The 23,524-nt window shown below is 37.9% G+C and overlaps 1 protein-coding gene across 1 annotated transcript in view; it reads left to right on the forward strand.

Annotated features, from left to right (window-relative positions):
• LOC101607877 (acylphosphatase-2) overlaps positions 1-18,678 on the forward strand; it is a 293,986-nt gene extending 275,308 nt beyond the window's left edge. The window contains exon 6 of the mRNA XM_045148393.1: positions 17,132-18,678. Coding sequence (XP_045004328.1) covers positions 17,132-17,246 — 115 coding nt within the window. The 3' untranslated portion in view covers positions 17,247-18,678. The remainder of the gene's footprint in view (positions 1-17,131) is intronic.
• The last annotated feature ends 4,846 nt before the right edge of the window (positions 18,679-23,524 follow it).

A 23,524-nucleotide genomic window follows, 5' to 3' on the forward strand; every position in this document is an offset into this window, starting at 1 on the left:
TATCCATATGCTCCAGCCATTCATTCTCTGATTGCCACCCTTTATGGACTTGGATTACAAATGCATGTGCCATATCCACCTTTTTACATGTGTTCTGGGGAATCAAACTTGGTTTCTGGTCTAAGAAGTCCTGATGCTTAAGTGGAAAGTGCTGTTACCAACTGAGCCATATCCCCAGCACTTTCTTTTTTTTTTTTTTAATCTTTTTACATGGAGCAGTGTCTTTGTAAATTTAAATTTATAAACATCACAGTGGATTTCATCTATGTTTCTATTATTGACAACTTCATAATTATAGAGAATAAACTATAATTCCCCCCTCACTTTTCCCTTCACAACTTGACTTTCCATCATATCCCCATCAATTAATCTTATTTTATGTTGATATCATCATCTTTTCCTGCTACTTGATGGTCTTGTGTAGGTAGTTCCAGGCACTGTGAGATCATGGATATCCAGGACATGTTGTCTCTGAAAGTGCATTATAAGGAGTCCTACCTTTTTTCAAAAAAATTTTTTTGTTCATTTTTATTTATTTATTTGAGTGTGACAGAGAGAGAGACAGACAGACAGATAGAGAATGGGCATACCAGGGCTTCCAGCCACTGCTAATGAACTCCAGACACATGCGACCCCTTGTACATCTGGCTAACATGGGCCCTGGGGAATTGAGACTCGAACCAGGGTCCTTAGGCTTCACAGGCAAGCACTTAACTGCTAAGCAATCTCTCCAAACTTTTTTTTTTTTGTTGTTGTTTTTCCATTCTTTCTGCCACTTCTTCCACAGTGGACCCTGAGCCTTGGAAGGTGCAATAGACATGTTTCAGTGCTGAACACTCCTCTGTCACTTTTCACCACAATGGTGCCTTTGAGTACTCTTAGAAGTTACTATCTGAAAAGAGAAGCTTCTCTGAGCAAAAATGAGAATAGCATTAATGTATGAGTATGAACATTAAAAGAAGTGTTTACAGGGCAGTTTGGTGAGCATAATATATTCAGTTGGCCAGACACCAGAAGGTGTTACACCTCTAGGGCTCATAACTTCCCCCATCATAGGTCTTTAGCATCAGGCATGTATTCCCTCCTGTGGATCAGGCCTCCAGTCCAATTAGAGAGCAGTTGGTTTCCCCCATAAAAAATATGCCACTATTGTACCCATTGGTTCATTTGGCTTAACTGGGCAAACTTAAGACTTGCACTGTGCACTGTTGTTTATTTCCACTGATGAATTCTTTCTCTCCCATGGAGCTATGTGCAATGTAGCTTTTTTCACCTTTCTGTCAGATGGTCTACAGGGAGGAGGTTTTCAGCTCAGCTCTAGCAAAATTTCTCAGTGTTAGTAAGGCGTGTGGAGTTTTCAGAAACAGGGTCTTACCATCTATTCCTTGTGGGAAACTAAGAGTCTTGGCACTACTCTGTAATATTTTGGGGCATCAGGGACCTCCCTGGAAGGTACCTATCCCTGGCACTGAAAATTTTATAGTAACAAGATAAGGTTTCTGGATGTGCCATTGTCCAAAAAGGTAGATTTCAATATGTCTTATTCATACCCTCTTAGGTTTTGATTAACCATCCCACCACTCTTCCTTGACTCAATCTTTTCCCCTGACCGCATTTAGGCCTTTCCACCCCCAGTAAACTGTTCTTCTACTTACATATATATAATACCAACCCATTAAATCCTCCCCTCTCCTCCCTCACTTATAGCCCCTTTCTAGCTTACTGACCTCTGCTAACAAGTTTTATTCCAGCCCACATACAAGTCCAAACATTTGTAGCTAGGATCCACATATGAGAGAGAGAATATGTGGCACTTGGATTTCTGAGCCTGGGTTACCTCACTAAGTATAATCCTTTCCAGATCCATCCATTTCCCTACAAATTTCATTTTTCTTTACTGCAGGATAGAACTCCATTGTATAAATGTACCAATCTTCATTATCCACTCATTAGTCGAGGAACATCTAGGCTGGTTCCATTTCCTATCTATTATGAATAGAGTGGCAATAAACATGGACGTGGAAGTATCTTTGTGGTAGTGTGATGAGTCCTTAGGATATATACCTAGGAGTTGTATAGCTGGGTTATATGGTAGATCTATTTTTAGCTGTCTCAGGAACCCCCACACTGATTTCCACAATGGCTGTACCAGATTACGCTCCCACCAACAGTGTAGAAGGGTTTCTCTTTTCCTGCATCCTTGCTAGCATTTATTGTCATTTATTTTCTTGATGATAGCCATTCTGACAGGACTGAGGTGGAATCTCAAAGTAGTTTTAATTTATATTTCCCTGATGGCTAAGGATGTAGAACTTTTTTTATATGTTTATATACCATCCTTGTTTCTTCTTTTGAGAACTCTCTATTTAGTTACATAGCTCATTTTTTTTTTTTTGCTTATTTTTATTTATTTATTTGAGAGCGACAGACAGAGAGAGAAAGAGGCAGAGAGGGAGAGAGAGAATGGGCATGCCGGGGCCTTCAGCCACTGCAAACGAATTCCAGATGCATGTGCCCCCTTGTGCCTCTGGCTAACATGGGTCCTGGGGAATCGAGCCTTGAACCAGGGTTTTTAGGCTTCACAGGCAAGCACTTAACTTAAGGAACGCTAAACCATCTCTCCAGCCCATATAGTTCATTTTTTAATTGGTTTGTTTGATTTTTTTTATTTAGTTTTCTGTGTTCTTTGGATATCCTGTATATTAATCCTCTGTCAGATGTATAACTAGCAAAGATTTTCTCCCATTCTATAGGTTGCCTCTTTATTCACATTATACTTTTCTTTGCTGTACAAAAATTTTGTAATTTCATTAGGTCTCAGTGGTTGATTAGTGATTTTAGTTCGTGAGCAACTGCGGTTATATTCAGAAAGTTGTTAATTATGCCAATATGTTGAAGGGTTTCCCTTACTTTTTCATCAAGCTGTTTCAGAGTGTTGGATCTGATATTAAGGTCTTTGATCCATTTGTACTTAATTTTTTTTTTTTTTAGTTTTGAGGTAGGGTTTCACTCTAGCTCAGGCTGACCTGGAATTCACTATGTATTCTCAGGGTGGCCTTGAACTCATGGTGATCCTCCTACTTCTGCCTCCCTAGTGCTGGAGTTAAAGGCGTATGCCACCATGCCCAGCTGGACTTAATTCTTGTACATGGAGAGAGATAAGTTTCTATTTTCATCCTTCTACATAGAGATATCAAGTTTTCCCAGCACGATTTGTTGAAGAGGCTATTTTTTCTTCAATGAGTATTTTTGGCATTTTTGTCAAAGATCAGGTGGCTGTACCTATAGGACTTACATCTGGGTTCTCTGCTCTGTTCCATTGATCTACCTGTCTGCCTTGTGCCAGTAACATGTTGTTTGTGTTACTTGGACTTTGTAATATAGCTTAAAGTTGGGTATGGTGATACCACCAGCTGTATTTTTGTTGCTCAAAATTGTTTTGGATATTTGAGGGTTTATGTGCTTCCAAATGAATTTTAGGATTGTTTTTTCTATTTTTGTGAAGAAAGTTGTTTGAATTTTGATAGGGATTGCTTTTGGTAAGATTGACATCTTCACAATCTTGATTCTTCCAATCCAAGAACATGGGAAGTCTTTCCATTTCATAGTGTCTTCTGTAATTTCTGCCTTAAGTGTTTTAAAGTTTTCATCATAGAGATCCTTTACTTCCTTGGTTAGGTTTATTCCAAGGCACTTTTTTTTTTTTTTTTTTTTTGAGGCAATTGTTAATGGGAGAGATTCCCTGATGTCAACTTCACCATGTTTGTTGTTAGTATACAGGAAGGCAACTGATTTCTATGTGTCTATTTTGTATCCTGCTATGTTGTTAGAAGTGTTTATCAACTCCAACAGTTTGCTGATAGAATCTTTAGAGTCCTTTATGAATAGATTCCTATCATGTGCAAATAATAATAATTTAATCTCTTTCTTTCCAATTTGTATCCATTCTATGTGTCTCTTGCTTTATTACTATAGCCATGACTTCCAGTACTATATTAAGTAAAAAGGGGAACAGTGGTATAAAAGGTTCCATTTTTCCCCATTTAGTATTATGTTGGTTGTAGGTTTATCATAAACAGGCTTTATGAAGTTGAGCTATGTTCGTTCTTTCCCAGTTTCTATAGTACTTTTATCATGAAGGGATGTTGGATTTTGTCAAATTCCTTTTCTGCATTTATTGAGATGGTCATATGATTTTATTTTTTCCGTAGGTCCATTTATATAGTGTATTACATTTACCAATTTGGGTATGTTGAACCATTCCTGCATCTCTGAGATAAAGCCTACTTGGTTGGAGTAAATGATCTTTTTGATATAATTTTGTATTCTATTTGCCAATATTTTGTTGCGAGTTTTACATCTATGTTCTTGAGGACAATTGTTCTGTATTTTTTAAATTTTGTTTCTGTTTGTTTTGGGTAGCAGAGTGATGCTGGATTTGTAGGTGTTCAGTAGAATTCCTTCCTTTCCTATTTTATGTAAAAGTGTGAGAAGCATTAGTGTTAGTTCTTTTGTGAAGGTCTGGTAAAATTCACCAGTGAATCCTTCTGGGCCTGGACATGGGAGATTTTGTTGTTTATCTTTTCCCTTCCTTGCTTCTCTCCTTCCTTCCTTCCTTCCTTCCTTCCTTCTTTCCCTCCCTCCCTCCCTCCCTCTCTCTCTCTCTCTCTCTCTCTCTCTCTCTCTTTCTTTCTTTTTCTTTCTTTTTTGAAAGAAAGGCAGATAAGGAGAGAAGAGGAATGGGTGTAGCAAGGACTCTAGACACTGCAAACAAACTGCAGATGAATGTGCCACCTTCTGCATATGGCTGTATGTGGGCACTGAGAAATCAAACCAGGGTCCAATGGCTTTGCAGGCAAGTACCTCACCTGTTAAGCCATTTCACCTGTGCAGTTGGGGGATTTTTTATTTTTTATATTGATCTCTGTATTTGTTATAGGTTCATTTAAGTGGCTATCTCATCTTGGTTTAATTTTTATAGGTCATAAAAACCAAGGAAATCAACCATTTCTTTCAGATTTTCACACTTAAGGGGAATATGTTCTTAAAGTCTGTCCTTAAGACTTTCTGAAGTTTTTTTTTAATTTAATATTTTCCCTATTTATTTATTTATTTTTACAGTTTTTTTATTTTTGCAATTTTTATTAACATTTTCCATGACTATAAAAAATATCCCATGGTAATATCTCCCCCCTGTACTTTCCCCTTTGAAATTCCATTCTTTATCATATTACCTCCCCATCTCAATCATTGTAAGTACATATGTACAAGACCAATCTACTAAGTACCCTCCTCCCTTTCTTTCTCTTCCCTTTATATCTCCTTTTTAACTTACTGGCCTCTGCTACTAAGTATTTTCATTTTCACACAGAAGCCCAATCATCTGTAGATAGGATCCACATATGAGAGAGAACATGTGGCGCTTGGCTTTCTGGGCCTGGGTTACCTCACTTAGTATAATCCCTTCCAGATCCATCCATTTTTCTGAAAATTTTATAACTTCATTTTTCTTTACCATTGAGTAGAACTCCATTGTATAAAAGTGCTACATCTTCATTATCCACTCATCAGTTGAGGGACATCTGGGCTGGTTCCATTTCACAGCTATTATAAATTGAGCAGGAACAAACATGGTTGAGCACGTACTTCTAAGGAAATGAGATGAGTCCTTAGGATATATGCCTAGGAGTGCTATAGCTGGGTCATATGGTAGATCAATCTCTAGCTGTTTTAGGAACCTCCACACTGATTTCCACAATGGCTGGACCAGATTGCATTCCCACCAGCAGTATAGAAGGGTTCCTCTTTTTCCACATCCCCGCCAACAGTTATGATCATTTGTTTTCATGATGGTTGCCAATCTGATAGGAGATGGAATCTCAACATAGTGTTTTTTTTTTTTTTTTTGGTTTTTCAAGGTAGGGTCTCACTCTAGCCCAGGCTGACCTGGAATTAACTATGGAGTCTCAGGGTGGCCTCGAACTCACAGCGATCCTCCTACCTCTGCCTCCCGAGTGCTGGGACTAAAGGCGTGTGCCACCACGCCCGGCCTCAACATAGTATTAATCTGCATTTCCCTGATGACTAGTGACGTAGAACATCTTTTTAGATGCTTATATGCCATTCGTATTTCTTCCTTTGAGAACTCTCTATTTAGCTCCTTAGCCCATTTTTTGATTGGCTTGTTTGATTCCTTATTATTCAACTTTTTGACTTGTTTGTATATCCTAGATATTAATCCTCTATCAGATATAGAGCTGGTGAAGATTTTTTTTCATTCTGTAGGTTGCCTCTTTGCTTTTTTCACTGTGTCCTTTGCAGTGCAAAATCTTTGTAATTTCATGAGGTCCCAGTGATTAATCTGTGGTTTTATTGCCTGAGCAACTGGGGTTGTATTCAGAAAGTCTTTGCCAAGACCAATATGTTGAAGGGCTTCCCCTACTTTTTCCTCTAGCAGTTTCAGAGTTTCAGGTCTGATGTTAAGGTCTTGAATCCATTTGGACTTAATAATTCTTGTGCATGGCAAGAGAGAAGAATCTATTTTCATCCTTCTGCAGATATATATCCAGTTTTCCCAACACCATTTGCTGAAGAGGCTGTCTTTTCTCCAATGAGTATTTTTGGCACTTTTATCGAATATCAGGTGGCTATAGCTACCTGGACTTACATCTAGGTTCTGTATTCTGTTCCACTGATCTACATGTCTGTTTTTGTGCCAGTACCATGCTGTTTTTGTTACTATGGCTCTGTAGTATAGGTTAAAACCAGCCTTATTTTTGTTGCTCAGTATTATTTTAGATATTTGAGGTTTTTTGTGATTCCAAATTAATATTTGGATTGTTTTTTCTATTTCCATGAAGAATGCTTTTGGCATTTTGATAGGGATTGCATTAAATGTGTAGATTGCTTTTGGTCAGATTGCCATTTTCACAATATTGATTCTTCCAATCCAGGAACAAGGGATGTTTCTCCATTTTCTAGTGTCTTCTGCAATTTCTCCCTTGAGTTTTTTAAAGTTCTCATTGTAGAGATTCTTTATTTTCTTGGTTAGGTTTATTCCAAGGTACTTTATTTTTTTTTTGATGCAATTGTGAATGGGAGTGATTCTCTGATTTCATCCTCTGTGTGTTTGTTGTTAGCATATATGAAGGCTACTGATTTCTGTGTATTTATTTTGTATCCTGCTACATGGCTGTAGGTTTTGATCAGCTCTAACAGTTTGCTAATAGATTTCCTTTAGGGTCCTTTATGTATAGAATCATGTCATCTGCAAATAATGATAACTTGATCTCTTCCTTTCCAATCTGTATCCCTTTTATGTGTGTCTCTTGCCTTATTGCTATGGCTAAGACTTCCAAAACTATATTAAATAAAAATGGGAACAGTGGACACCCTTGTCTTGTTCCTGATTTTAGTGGAAAAGCTTCCAGTTTTTCCCCATTTAGTAATATGTTGGCTGTAAGCTTGTCATAAATAGCTCTTATTATATTATGATATGTTCCTTCTATTCCCAGTCTCTGTAGGACCTTTATCATAAAGGGATGTTGGATTTTCTCAAAGCTTTCTTTGCATCTAATGAGATGATCATGTGATTTTTGTCCTTCAACCTGTTTATATAATGTATTACATTTATAGATTTGTGCAGATTGAACCATCCCTGCATCTCTGGGATAAAGCCTACTTGGTCAAGGTGAAGGATCTTTTTGATATATTCTTGTATTCTGTTTGTCAATATTTTGTTGAGAATTTTTTTCATCTATGTTCATGAGGGAGATTGCTCTGTAATTTTTGTTGTTGTTGTTCTATCTTTGCTTGGTTTTAGTATTAGAGTGATGCTGGCTTCATAGAAGGAGTTTGGTAGAATTCCTTCTTTTTCTATTTCCTGGAAAAGCTTAAGAAGCAATGGTGTTAGCTCTTCCTTGAAGATTTGGTAAAATTCAGCAGTGAATCCATATGGGCCTGGGCTTTTTTTAGTTAGGAGATTATTGATAACAGTTCGGATCTCCATGCTTGTTATAGGTCTATTTAAGTGATTTATCTCATCTTGATTTAATTTAGTTAGGGCATATAAATCAAGGAAATCATACATTTCTTTCAGATTTTCATACTTTGTGGAGTCTATGCTTTTATAGTAAGTGCTTATGACTTTTTAAATTTCTCTGGCATCTGTTGTGATGTTACCTTTTTCATCTCTCATTTTATTAATTTGTGTCTCCTCTCTTTTGGTCAGATTTGCTAAGGGTTTTATCAATCTTGTTTATCCTTTCAAAGAACCAACTCTTTGTTTCATTAATTCTTTGGATTGTTCTTTTGTTGTTGTTGTTGTTTCTATTTCATTAAGTTCTGCCATAATTTTATTATTTCTTCCTGTCTACTGATTTCTGGTTTGCCTTGTTCTTCTTTTTCCAAGGCTTTAAGTTGAAGCATTAGGTTGTTTACTTGAGACCTTTCTAGTTGCTTAATATAAGCACTTAAGGCTATAAATTTACCTCTTAGAACTGCCTTCATTGTGTCCCAGAGATTTTGATACGTTGTGTTCTCATTATGGTTTAACTCTATAAATTTTTTGATTTCCTTCTTGATTTCTTCATAGACCCATTCTTTATTTAGTAGTGTATTGTTTAGTTTCCATGATTCTGTGTATGCTCTATAGCCTTTCTTGCTACTGATTTGTAGTTTAATTCCATTGTGGTCAGATAGAATGCAAGGAATTATTTCAATTTTCCTGAATTCCTTAAGATTTGCTTTGTGTCCTAATATATGGTCTATTTTAGAGAATGTTCCATGTACTGCTGAAAAGAATGTATATTCTGCAGCCTTTGGATGAAATGTCCTATATAAATCTGTTAGGTCCATTCCTTCTATGACCTCATTTAGTCCAGATGCCTCTGTGTTTATTTTTTATTGGGATGACCTGTCAATTGATGAGAGTGGGGTGTTAAAGTCACCCACTACCACTGTGTTTGGTGTTATCTGTGACCTTAGTTCTAATAGTGTTTATTTGATGAATTTTGGGAGACCCCGTGTTAGGTGCATATATGTTTAGGATTGTAATGTCCTCCTGTTGGAGTGTGCACTTAATTAATATAAAGTGACCTTCCTTATCTTTCTTAACTAATGTTGGACAGAAGTCTACCTTGTCAGATATTAGGATAGTAACCCCTGTTTGTTTTCTAGGCCTATTTGCTTGAAACACCTTTTTCCAACCTTTCACCCTAAGATAATGTCCATCCTTTGTAGAAAGGTGAGTTTCTTGGAGACAACAAATTGTAGGCTCCTGCTTTTGGACCCAGTTTGCAAACCTATGTCTTTTGGTTGGGGCATTGAGGATATTGACATTAAGAGATATTATTGAAAGGTGTGTATTTATGTTTGCCATTTCTTTTCTTCTTCTTCTTCTTCTTCTTTTTTTTTTTTTTTTTTTTTGTGGTTCCAGTTCTATCTTTGCTCTCTTGTGTTAACTAGTATTTGAGTATTCCTTGTTTTTCCAGGTTCCTTATATGTGAGCTTTCCCTTTTCTTCAGCCTGAAGGAGTCTATCAAGTATTTTCTGTAGAGCTGGTTTTGTCTTCAAATACTTCTTTAACCTGCTTTTGTCAAGGAATGTCCTTATTTCTCCGTCTATTTGAATGGATAGCTTTGTGGGATAAAGTAACCTTGGTTGACAGTTGTTACCATTCAGAACTTGTAATACATCACTCCAAGCCCTTCTGGATTTTAAAGTTTGTGTTAAGTAATCTGCTATAATCCTGATGGGCTAGCCTTTTTAGGTAACTTGATTTTTCTCTCTAACTGCTTTCAGTAGTTTTTCTTTGAATTGTTTGTTTGGTAGGTTGATTATAATATGGCGAGGAGAGTTTCTTTCCAGGTTTTGTCTGACTAGGGTTCTAAAGGCTTCCTGTATCTGCATTGGCACCTCTTTCCCAATTTTTATTCTTAGCTGTATCAATTGATTTGATGGTAGATATCTTTGGGATAGAAGCTTAAGGTGTTAGGTGTGGCTCTTAAGGCTCTCAGAGTATCTACAAAGGTGTTCCTAGGGGTTGAGTTTCCCTGCTATGGGAGTATTCAAGTAGGCTGAGTACAATAAAATACAGGTAGATTCTAAAATTGAACTAAACACTGTACACATTCAATCAAATTCAGCACCGAATATTTATGCAAGAGTAGTTATTATAACAACCCAATCCTCTATCAACAAAGAGGTTAAGATTTCTGGTCTCTTCCTTTAAGGAAGAGCTAACACCATTGCTTCTTAAGCTTTTCCAGGAAATAGAAAAAGAAGGAATTCTACCAAACTCCTTCTATGAGGCCAGCATCACCCTGATACCAAAACCAGGCAAAGATAGAACAAAAAAAGAAAATTACAGACCAATCTCCCTCATTAACATAGATGCAAAAATTCTCAACAAAATATTGGCAAACAGAATACAAGAGTATATCAAAAAGATCATTCACCCGGACCAAGTATTCTGGTATTCCAATGATTTCTGATATTAGGATGCTTAAGTGTATCCCACAATTCCCTCATGTTCTATTCACAGGAACTTTTGAACTTAATTTTTGGACTCTCGAACTGTTTCTTCCATCCTTTCTTCCAGATCAGAGTTTCTGTCCTCCACTTCACTGACTCTATTCTTGAGAGTCTCTAGTGAGTTTTGGACTTGTTCAATTAAGTTCGCATTTTCTACTACTTTCCTATGTATCACTTCCATCGCTCTGTCCAGCTCCCTTTTCACCTCATATTCTGATTTTCTTGATGATTCTTGGAAATCATCCTTGCATTTTTTTATGTTTTCATTTAGTGTGGCCAGCTGACTTTTAAGGTCCTCTTTTTTTTTTCACTCTCCCTCAACTCTCTTAGCTCTTTTTGAATTCCTTCCTATGTCTTATCATATTGCTCTAGCTTAGTGATGGTAGCATCCACACGATTATCTGACCTTTGTAGCTTTCCTGCAAGTTCTAGCAGTAGGTTGGTCAGGGTTGCATTGCTCATAGTTTCCACTTGATGTTCTGATCCTAAACATTCTTCTATGTTTTGGTTAGATATAATCCTTGTTGGACTGGGTGATCTGTCTGGATTTTCTTGCATTTGATTTTTCATGGTATTTCTTTTGCTCTGTGGTCTACCCATGACAGTGTATGGGCAGGTAGGTGAGTGGACCAGCCTGGGCTCTAGCTCAATGAGACTCCAAGGCAGCCTGGGGCAGTTGCCAAGCAGCCTGGGTTTTTGCTCTCTCTTGCCAAAGTCGCCTATCTACTGCCTGACAGGGGCACCAATGTTGCCTGAATTCTCACCTAGTAATGCACCAAAGCTGCCTATCTTCGAGTTTGGAAGGGGACTGAGGTAGCAAGCCCTGAAGCTGCCCAAACTCTGGCTGGGGACACTGGGACCTGCAAACAGTCTGTGCTGTCCTGCCATAGGGGAGTTGGGGATGGGTGGCATCAGACATGTAGGTGATGGCACCTGAGCTGGCGCTAGTGACTCAGTGTGGGCTTGTGTGGACCTTGCTGTGGGACTGGGCCTGCTGCACCTGCAGTTGTAGTGCAGAGGCAGCTGATGCGGGCACGGGATCGGGACATAGCAGAGGCTGGCCGGCAGGCGCGGGATCAGAGCACAGCAGCGGGGGTTCTGGCAGCCGCCTAATCACAGCGGAGATGGTCTCCAAGGGTGTGCGAACCGAGCACAGTGTGGCGGGCTGGCGTGTGCGGACAGAGCACAAGGCAGAGATCCCCACGCAGTCAGCACAGCAGGCTGGCGGGCAGGCGATCAGAACACAGCCGCTTGGGGCGTGGGGTGCGGCAGCTGTATGGGGCAGTAGACTACCCACCCCAGAAGGGATCCGTGATTCCCTGTTTTTCCCCGCTCTTGCCCTCCCACTGGCAAGAAGACCCTGATAACCCTTAATTTCTTGCCTTTCTTTCCCCGGTAATTGCAGCACAGCTAGGCGGTCGCCATCTTGGCCACAAGTAGCTAACGTAGAGATTTTTGCATCTTGAGTTAATTTGATGCTTGGGGTTTCTCATTATCTGCAGTGTTATTAGCTGTGTAAATCTGACTTTATATATTTTCAATGTAGGTGTTTAAGGTGCCAGGTGTATCTCTTGTACTCCAAGAGAAATATTAGAAGTGACCCTAGGTATTGAGTTTGCCTGATATTTAAGTATTTAAGTAGTAGAGTAAGTGGAGCAAATTACTAGCAAATTCTAAAATTCAACTTAGCAATATATACACATTCAGCCAAAACCAATACAGAGGGCTGGAGAGATTGCTTAGTGGTTAAGGTGCTTACCTGCAAAGCCTAAGGACCCATGTTCGACTCTTCAGATCCTCATTTTTGAATGGCCTTTTAAAAATCTCTGATAATATTTCTTGTCCTACAGTCTAATTTATCTGGTAACATTGCCACCCTTTCTATATTTTTTTTGATTAGTGCTATATGATAGAACTAATCATGTAAATTTTTTGAAAGTACTGTGTCTTTATGTTCAAAATTAGTTTCCTGAGCAGCTTCTTTGGCTCCTGCTCTCATGCTTCTTTTTTCTTTCTTTTTTCATAAGTAGAAATTTTGCATGTACACATTATATTTTGGTACCATTCCCGTCCTCTATGACCCCACTCCACTGAGGGCCCTCCTTAGTGGGATTTCTGGTATTCACTATGGGATTATGGGTTATGAGTTGTGACAGCAGCTAGTCATGAGGGGAGCAATGCCTCTGTATATTCCCTCCCACTCTGTGGCTCTTAAAATCTTTCTGCCCCCTCTTCCACAAATTTCCCTGAGCCTTGGTGGATGTGCTTTAAGTGTACTTTAGTGTTGAGTTCTCAGCAGCCTTTGGATTTCTACTTTGGGGCATTTTGAGATCCTCAGTGTCTGTCTCTATCACCCTGGTGCAGGTTGTCAGGCTTACCATGGAAGCAGCACTCTTGCTTATCTCACCAGTTCTTCTGTGGTTTCACCTAGGTTCTGGCCATTGTGTTCATCTCCTGACAGGGAGTCAGCTACCTTTTCTTTTCTTGTTGATAGATTTTGGGTGTCCTCAGCTTTTGCTGTTTTCTGATTTCACTCCCTGAGCATGGTTAACTGGATGTCTCAATATTTATTGAGTTTCATAAACTAATAGGTAGTCTGCAGGAGCCAGAGAAAAGTATTATGGCTGTGCTACCACTGTGTGCCCTCTCTACATAGTTACAGCTGCAACTCTCTGGAAGGCAGGTTAAGTAGAAAAACATTGCTAAAGATCCTGACATAAATTGCAGTTTGAAATCAGTCAGTCAGTGCAACCACAATGACAGAACCAATTCTGGAAAGAATACATGAAATAATTCTCACATGAACCATAGATAGCCCAAAGAATATGATGATACTACCAGTTTTTGATTACAGTATAAAAGATCACTAGATTCCCTATATACTAGATTAAAATGTCTTTCTTAATAGGAAGAAAAATAGAGTACAACTAATAGGCATTTATTAAGAAATATAGAGGACATGAATTAAGCAAACTATAAAATTTTAGTGAATAACTTAAAGGCTTGAATAAAGTAGAGACAATTTTCATCTTAATAAATTAAATGGTTTTAGAATGCACAATGGTTTGAATATGAAATGTCCCATACAGAATGATGTGTTAAAGCCCAGATCTCTAGCTGATAGCACTATTTTGGGAGGTTCTAGAAACTTTAGGAGGTGGGGCCTAACTGAGGAAAGTTGGCACTGGGATTTTCCAAGTCTGCCTGCTTCTTGTCTACAGTGAAGTGAAGAGATTCTGTGATACATACTCTTTCCACCATAATGCCCTGCCCAGCAATGAGTACTCGAAACCATTAGCCAACATAAACCCTTCTTTTAAATGGTTTCTATTGGGCGTTTTTCACAGTGACAAGTAAGGTGACTAATACATAATGTAAGTTCCCCTTGAATTCTTTTCAGATTTAAAGGAGGATGTGCAGTGATCTCATGAGATCTATATGGGTTGTGCTAAGATATGGTAGATTATGTAAGACAGAAAAGATCATTTTAACATAGATGTATAATGAGGCAGGAATGGCAGGGTGATTGGAAATTAAAACATTCTCTACAGCTATAATAACCAAGAAGTTTGATACTGATTCAGAGGTTAACCAAAGATTCCATGGAGCTTATGTGAATATCTTAGGAAAGATTCAGGCACCTACACAAGTTTAGAATATAGTAAGAGTTGTACTTGAAATATGTAGAGAAATAAAGTTATTCACTAAAAGTTGCAGAAGAAAATGACCATTCAAAATAAAGACACATTTTTTACTTTTCTTTTTCTTTTTTTGTTAATTAGATTTGTATTCAGCAAATACAGTCAGTTTGGTACCATTATTAGGCTCATCCATGACCTACCGCCTCCCCATAGCCTCACCTTGTTGAGGTGTATGGGTCATGCATTGTGGAGTTAGCCCACAGTTATGGGTAAGATAAATGTCTCTGCATATCATGACCCAACATGTGGCTCCAACATTCTTCCCGTCCCCTCTTCCACAAAATTTCCCTGAGCCATGTTGGTTTCATTTTTGGTTTGATTCAGTGATGAGGTGTTGGGGGCTTCTGGGTCTCTGGATCTCTGATTTGGTAGTAGTTGATTTTTCTTTGTGTTGATCTCCTTCACCCTTGTGCTGGTATCCGGTTCATCAGAAAAACAGCACCCTTGCTTGCTTGTTTCACCAATTTTTCTTCGTTTCAGCCGGGGCCCTTTTGAGGTATGATGGGGTGGCTCTTTCCTTAGGTTCTACATCTATCTGAAAAAGTGAAGCAGATTCTCCAATGGAGAGTAAGTTAGCACCAGGACAAATGAGATAACCCTTACATTTTTATAGAAAATTTAATAGGTGTAGGCCCTCTTGTAGCCCATGATTGCTGGTACTTGTTAATGGAGAGTGGGCTTATGTCTGGATATGGTTCTGACTTGTTTTCCAGGTCCAGCTATGGGTCCCATACCACTGACGGAATCAGTTAGCCAAATCAAGAGCAGCTGGTTCCCCACTATGGCTGTGTGCCACTATTGCACTTGCTAAGCAAGTTAGACCATGAGTTGCTTGGACAGATATTGGTCATTTTCCCCCAGTCGCCCATGTAGCACCTTCTGGTGCTGACTGTCTGGGGACTGACTCTTCCAACTTCCAGCCATGCCATTCCATTTTACATGTCAACCATAGAAGGTGTCTTCAGCAGTAGGGTCTTACCACTAACCTTTGGTGGGTCATCAAGTACTCTGACAGAAATCTGTCTGTCTTTGAGGAAACCTTGTAGGTCTCTCTGATCAAAAGCTCATTGTGGATGATAGCCCCATGCTGGTACTGGGAATTACAGGTCAGTGCCCACTGAGAGAAGGAGGAAAAAGATAACTAATATACAAGAGTTATAGAGAAGAGAGGAAGAGAGGGAGGGAGGGAGAGGGAGGAAGGGAGAGAGGATGTAGAAGATTAAGGTTAGTCTTCACCATACCCTCTCTGGTGTCTTGTGGTCACACCACATACTCCAGTTGTCATCCTTCATGCTCTTCTGGTCTCATTCCTATGCCCAATCTGTCAGCACATCTATTTACACCTCCAAAATACCTTCAGAACCTGACAACCTCTCACCATCACCACTTAGCATCCTACTTAACTCTCTTGCTCTCTCTTTTCTCAGTTGGGAGCAATGATTAGCTGTGATTTAGAGGGCTCACATGCAGAGTAAAGAAAGTAATACATGTAAAGAAGTTAGCAAACAGTGCTCATAAAATGGCAGCTTCATGAGTATTTCTGGCCTTTGTTTTCTAGAAGGGTTCAAGGTTTGGCTAGTAAAATAAAAGATGTTAGCTGTTTTTCACAAAAACTCTTCCACACATGAAATTTCCATCTGTAAGATTTCACCTGAGTAAAAAAAAAAGAAATGTGTAACTATTGATGGGCTAGCTTCTGAAAAAGAAGCCAAAATTAACCATGCCTAGTAAAAATCAAAAATAAGAACAAAGGAGGTTAAGACTAAAAAGCATAATGGCAATTTGGATCATTAGAGTCCTCTGAGCTGATTAAGAGCAATTTTCAGGTAATCAGAAAAATTTGGCCCAGAATATATTCTTGGTATCCAAGGTTATATGCAATTGAATTGCACAGCAGAAAACAGTAGTAGTTTCACAACATGAAATACCTGAGGATATGAGGAAAGTCACAGAAAGTTTTTACAACTGGCATTTGTTACCACTTATATAAAACTTATATAAACTTATATAAAACAGCCTCGTTTTTAACCTGTCTTTGGTATCACTGGATCTATCATCCCCACTAATGACTAATAGGAGAAAGTATATTTTACAGCATTATCTGAGGTATCAACAATGTATCCAACAGGTCTAAACTATATAAGAAGCATCTGAGTTAAGTATTCACATGGATAAATTAAGCAGACTGCTAGGATAACCACAGCTCTAAATAAGCATAAGAACGTTTTCAGAATAATTATCTTATGCTTTTTCATGAACCGCTAACATACATGGTAAAAACAATATTTGAATAAATAAAAATGTTCCTCTAATTTTATTTTAATATTTTTGGAAAATCATATTTATGCTTTATTCTTTCAGTAACACATTCTCTATAAAATGTATATATGCACATATGCACACACACGTGTGACCATGAACCATCCAGTATGTGCTAGATAATGAAGAAATAATGGTTAATTGTTTTAATTGCTGACCCCTTTGTGAACATTTTCTGAATATACGAAAATAAGAGCTCGGTAATGGTGGTGGGCATGTTTTAAGAGATGGGAGTATTTCTACTCATGACATCATCAGGAATTGACTTGCTCAATTTGTTATTAGTCTTTCTTTGTTCATATTTAGTTACATGTTATAGTTTGTGTTATCCTTAGAATAATATAAACAGTATAAATAAATTTATTTATTCATTTATTTATATTAACTTTCAGTTAGCATCCGAAGTAATTAATTTTATTGTAACTTTTTATTCCATATGTAAACAAATTTATATAGCACATCTCATGCAAGTCATTTTGTAATTGCAAACTCTTGTTATTATCCATTGTGGAATCATTTCAGTTGTTCCATATGTACTTTACATGCTAATTTCCATTTTTTGTTTGCTTGTTTTGTAGGAAGTCTTGGCTGAGCAAGGTTGGGAGTCCTAGTTCTCGCATTGACCGGACAGACTTTTCCAATGAAAAAACCATCTCTAAATTGGAATACTCTAATTTTAGTATTCGATACTAATGGAAGAAAAGTAAAAATTGTAATGCTTACACTGTAGAAAAGACAATATATATTCTTAAATTTATATTCTAGAACAATAGTAGTAGAATAGAATAAAAAGTGGGAACTTTCTGTACTGAAAACTACAGAATTAAAGTTACTAAAAATATCTGACACTGGAACAATTTTACTCAACTATGTTTTAGCAAGCAAAAACATAATATTCTAAAATAAAATATTATTTCAAGATAATTAACATGAATATTCAAGTTAACTTTGTCTTATGTCCTTGTTAATTTCAGAGAATATAATGAAGTATATGTGATTTAGCTAGACATTAAATGATAAAATTAAGCATATAAAAATTATGTTTGTACCATTATCTGTAGTGAATTTTAATTCTTTCTGAATAATAATAATAAAGTTGAGTAATGTGTTATTGGAGACTTTCATAGGACCAGTGTTTAAAATAAATGCATGGTATAGCCATTAAGCCAGAAAATAATAGCAAGAGTGTTAAGCTTTCAAATTCTGTTTAAACATGGTGTGATACTAAGTTGGAATACTTAATATCTTTGAATTACATTGTTCTATGGAGTGGATAATCAGTCTTGGTGATGACAACTATAAGAGCTCATAATTTCAATATAGCAAACAACAAGATTATTTTGTGTGTTCATATTTGTGGTTTATGTACATGTATACATGCATATTCATATGCATATGGGTGTGTCTGTGCAGGTATGTGTGCACATGTATGTGCATGTATATGGAGGCCAGAAGTCAACTTTAGTTGCTTCCTCAATCACTGTACACCTTATGTTTTGAGACAGCATTTCTTCCTAATACCAGAGCTCACTGATTCAGCTGGACCAGTGAGCCAGCAAGCCCTGGCGGTCCTCCTCTTTCCACCTCTGTAGACCTAGGATTTCTGTTGTGTACCACCATGACTACTGACATTTTATACATTGGTTCTGGGGCTCAGATCTCAGTCCTCATACTTGTGCAATAAGTGCTTTATGGACTGAGCTATCTCTCCAGCCCCATGCAGCAAGATGGTTATCAACTTCAGTGATGATCCTATACCTTAAAGCACTGAGTCTAAATAAATTATACCATAAATTATTCTAAAGTAGACTATCACTTGAAGTTCTCCAAATGTAAATGATAGTTGAACAACAGTATTTTAAGGAGAAGGTCCATTTTTGTAATATAGAATTATCATATTAAATAAAGACAACCTATAATGGGAAACACTAGAGAATGTCAAATGTGGTGGGTATGTACTTGCATGTATAATTCAGTGACTTCCAAGTTTATAGCATTGGAACCCTTCATTAAAACAGTTTTGAAGCCTATGGCTAAGGAGGTCATAAACCCTAAGGGGGAAACTACTACTGTTGCTTGGCTAAATGAGCATATTATCACTAAATAAACTGCCCTCTACACACTTGTTTATGCCCATATATTAATGCTGCTCTCATTTTTGGTTAAAGAAGCTTCTGTTTCAGATAGCAGCGACCACTAGAGTGCTTCAAAGATGGCCAAAATGCTGAGAAGTGACAGTGGAGTGTTCAGCACTAAGTGAGACATCTCTATCATACCCTTCAAGGCCCCAAGGACCATTGCAGAAGAGGTGGCAGAAAGAATGTAAGAGCCAAAGGAAGGGGAGGAGTGCTTACAATGCTATCATTATCTCACAGTGGGTGATGCTACCTACACAAGACCTGCCTAATAGGAGAGAAGAATAATGGCATCAAAACAGAAAAAAAGACTAGTTAGAAAGAAAAAGGGATTCAGTAGAAGGGGGATTTGGTTATGGGAGAAAGGGAATATTGGGAGGGGATTATGATCATGATCTATATTTATGGAATTTGTCAATAAGTAGTTTCTTTAAAAAAACACAGTTTTGGGCTTGGGAAATAGTTCAGTAAGTAAGAGTGCTTGCCACAGTAGCATGAGGACCTGAGACTGCATTCAATCCTCAGCACCCATGTAAACAGCTGGGCAGGGCCACACGTACCTATAGCCCCAGTCCTGTGGGGAGAGTGACTGAGAGGATTGCAGCAGCTTCCTGGTCAGTCAGTCTGACTGAAAACAGTAGGTCTGTGTTCAGTGAGAGACACCATCTCAAAGAAACAATGATGAGTGATAACAGAGGATACCTGATGTTCTCCTTTGGCCTCCACATGAGTGTTCATGAGGCACATACACATGCATAAAGTGCATGTGCGCACATATACACACGTGCAAACACACACCACAGTTTTGTGGGAATGAATACATAAACCAAGGTTTTAAGAAACACAATTAAAGCTGAAGAGATAGCTGTGTTAAGGCACTTGCTTGGAAACTTAATAACCTTGGTTGAATTCCCCAGTATCCATGTAAAGCAAGATGCACAAAGTATACATGCATCTGGAGTTCATTTGCAGTGGCTAGAGGGACATGGCATGCCCATACTCTATCTCTACCTCTCCTGGCAAATAAATAAATAAAACACAATTGGTATAATTAAAATTAGCATGAAAGTTTCCTGCAAACTTGATATCACTTATTATTTCTTGAACTATTTCAAATCCCTTGGAAGTGCAAGTTGAATGCTACAACTCTATCTGGGCAAAAATGTCCACTGCTATAAGGTATGGAGAATCTAGAACTCTGTTCTGCTGCATGATAAAAATTGAGAGAAGGAGATGAAGGATGATGAAGCTCATCCAATGGATAATGATAACACTGATATCAAATATATATATATATATATATATATATATATATATATATATATATATATATATATATCTTGACAATTCAACACTGGAAAATAACCTTCCAACTATATCTAAAATAAAAATATTCCTGTTGTTTTCATACATATATTGCTGTTAAGCCATATATCTGTAAAGAATATATTGAAATTTCATTACTTTGGTCTCCTATTTCCTCACTCCATATTAAAGAAAGAGGACACATCTCAGGAAGGGTTTGGTGATACATACTCCTGGAAACAATTTTCTCCTAAGGTTTCATTTTAAATGAGGTATTATATTATAGTTGAACAAAGAAAAAGGGTCTTTAACAGGTAAAACAGATGCAGAAATACTGAAACCCAAGGAGACAAGAGGCTATTCAAGACATTGGAAAGCGACCAAAGTAACATTATACTTTATCCAAATCAGGAAGACCTATACCATTCTCCCAGGAGCACCACCACCTATGGAAAACTGAGAGAGGAAGCAGCAGAACCCTAGGCTCAATGGCTTCATCCCCAGCAAGACTCCTATCCTCAAAAGGGCTTCAAGCATATGACAAGCACCCAGGTGGCTTGGACAGTAGTAGATATAGTAATTGGTGTGCAATGGAGACCAGAAAAGTCTGCCTTGATGTATTTTCTTCATAAGACTCTTTGTGACTTGCTACTATTGTATCAATAGGCACACCTTACCTAGCTGATTAGTAGTGTAACCTGTAGGGATCATAGCTGAGAAAGAATTTGATGGCAATTCTCCCATAGCAGCCTACATAGCACTCTGGCACTATAAGAGCTAGCTTACAGAAAGGAAGCTTCCATCCCAGTTCCAGCTTGATTCCTTTGTATTCTGCTACCAAAGCATGGGGTGTTTTCAGCAACAGGGTCTTAGCATCTAGTTCTGGTGGGCAGTGAAGAGACATGGAAAATGCTTCTATTGCTTTGAGGGACTCTGAAGCCCTCCTGACCAGTCATTATTATGAACAAATTTTTTTTGAGATGAGAGTCTCACTATGTTGCTCAGGTTGGGCTCAAGTAACCCTGCCTCTGCTTTCTGAGGACTTCATGTGTGCACCAAAAAATGACTAAATATTTTTATCTTTGTCTCATAAAGGAGTTTTCAGGAACATAGATCTCTAAACTCACATTTAGAGATAATAGAAAAGCAGAATTCATTTCTAAAACCTAGCTAGGTTTTGAAAGTATGTAAGCCACAAGTATAGTTCATGCAGTAACACTTCCTAAATTCTGTTGACAAAGATATCAAAGAATGTTCTCTCCTTGCAAAACATGTTTGCAATGTTTAACCAGGAAAATGGCATTAAGTGAATATACTGTGTGATATTATTTTTGAAATTCATTATTTATATCAACCAGAAAAAAAATAGGACCAGAAATATTTCTACATTTGAGGATAATTTTCTTAGGAAGTAATACTTGAACCAGCTTTTTTTTTTTTCCTCTTCCATGGTTCCATCCCTCTTTCTCCATTGACTAGGAAACAAAAAGCTCCTCAATCAGAGCACCAAAGGAGGAGAATTTAAGTGATGTGTAAGAGGTAGTCCCTGTACTTAAAGCAGTAGAGGCAAATAAGGGCCTCCTTATCAGAGTCTAGTAGAGTCTAGTAGAAATTGTGTTGAATGATGTGGGCAGCACTAACTAAACTAAGCAAAAGCAGAGGAGGGATTATCACACAACAAGGATAATACTACATCAAAGTTAGAGGATGAGTTGTGGTGGGAGAAGATACACAAAGGCCCACTGGCCAGCTGGGTAGGTTACATTTTTCTACCTGAGTTGTAGCTTCTTAAGTGTTCACTTTATAATTATTTAAACTCTAAAAATATTTTATATAGCCTTTCTTATGTATTACAAATTTCATAATTAAAAAGCAAATGTTGGGCTGGAGAGATAGCTTAGTGTTTAAGGCACTTGCCTGTGAAGCCTAAGGACTCATTGTTCAAATCTCCAGATCCCATGTGAGCCAGACACACAAAGTGGCACAAGCATACCAGGTCACACATGCACACAAGGGAGTGCAAGCATCTGGAGTTCGATTGCAGTGGCTGGAGGCTATGGCACGCCAATTGTCTCTCTCATGCCCTCTCTCTCTCTCTCTCTCTCTCTCTCTCTCTCTCTTTCTCTCTCTCATGCTCTTCCCCCCTACCGCCACTCTCATTCTCTTGCATAAAAAAGGCCAATCTCTTGGGCTTGCCTCAAAAAGAAATCTAATGTTATAATTATTTAAACTCTAAAAATATTTTATATAACCTTTCCTATTGAGTACATATTTTATAATTTTGTTTAAAAAATCTGGGGCTGCCATGCATGGTGGCACATGCCTTTAATCCCAGCAATGGGGAGGCAGAGGTAGGAGGATCGTCATGAGTTTGAGGACACCCTGAGACTACATAGTAAATTCCAGGTCAGTCTGAGCTAGAGTGAAACCCTACCTTGAAAAACAAAGCAACAACAACAAAAAATCTGGGGCCGGGGAGATAGCTCAGTGGTTAAAGTGCTTGCTTGTGAAGCTTGCTGGTGCAGGATCATTTCCCCAGTACTCACATAAAGCCAGAAGTACAAAGTAACACTTGTGTCTAGAGTTCATGCAAAGGCAAGATACATAGAGATATATAGATATATATACATATATATATATATACTCTTTCTCTCAAATAAATAAATATGTTTTAATGTTTCTAGAAATCTTGTAACAAATACCGAATCAGGACAGACGAGACATTCTAAGACTTAAATGTGGAAGAAATACACTTGTTTGGGAGCAAATACCAGTCAGTGTATACACAAACTTTCCTCATTAAAAGATGGATGTGTAGAAAGAAAAATAAAAACCTTACAATTCACAAAAAGCACTATATCCCAAAGTAAAGAGTATATTATCTTGTAGAACATAGAACCTCATACCTCTGAAAATATGTGTTAATAGGAAGAAAATAAACTTTCAGGAAACATCTGCTGATGCCATCAATAACATACAATAAAAGTTGACCTATGTGCAAGAAAAGCAGGGAGCCTTTGAAGAGAAAGTACAGATTAAAATAAAATACATGGATAAAGAAACCTAGCTAAGATGTAAAGATAATATGTAAGGAGCAGGACACACACACACACACACACACACACACATATACACACACACAAATATGGATGATGTGTAAGAAATCCAAAAGGAAATAGGAGACTTATAATTCACTATGGAATTAGTAACAAAATCCATTACTAACATAGACCTGTAGCTTTCAAACCAGCTGATTGTGAGAAATACCTAGGGGGACAGAAATCAGATCATGCCGCACTACAGCTCAGAATGTTCTCAATGACCTCTATCTTACCCTCACTAAATGCCAAAATCATTATAACTGCCCATGAGGTCCTACATTATCCAGCCTGCCCTTCCTCTTGCTTCTACCTCATTTCTTGATACTCTTCCCCCTTGTTGGACCTGCTCTAACTATACTGTTCCTTGAATATCTAGTAGTGTTTTACTCTCAGACCTCTCCAGTTTCCACTTAACTACTTTCTTTCACTT

The sequence above is a fragment of the Jaculus jaculus genome, chromosome 4 (assembly GCF_020740685.1).
Source record: "Jaculus jaculus isolate mJacJac1 chromosome 4, mJacJac1.mat.Y.cur, whole genome shotgun sequence".
Classification (NCBI taxonomy): Eukaryota; Metazoa; Chordata; class Mammalia; order Rodentia; family Dipodidae; genus Jaculus; species Jaculus jaculus.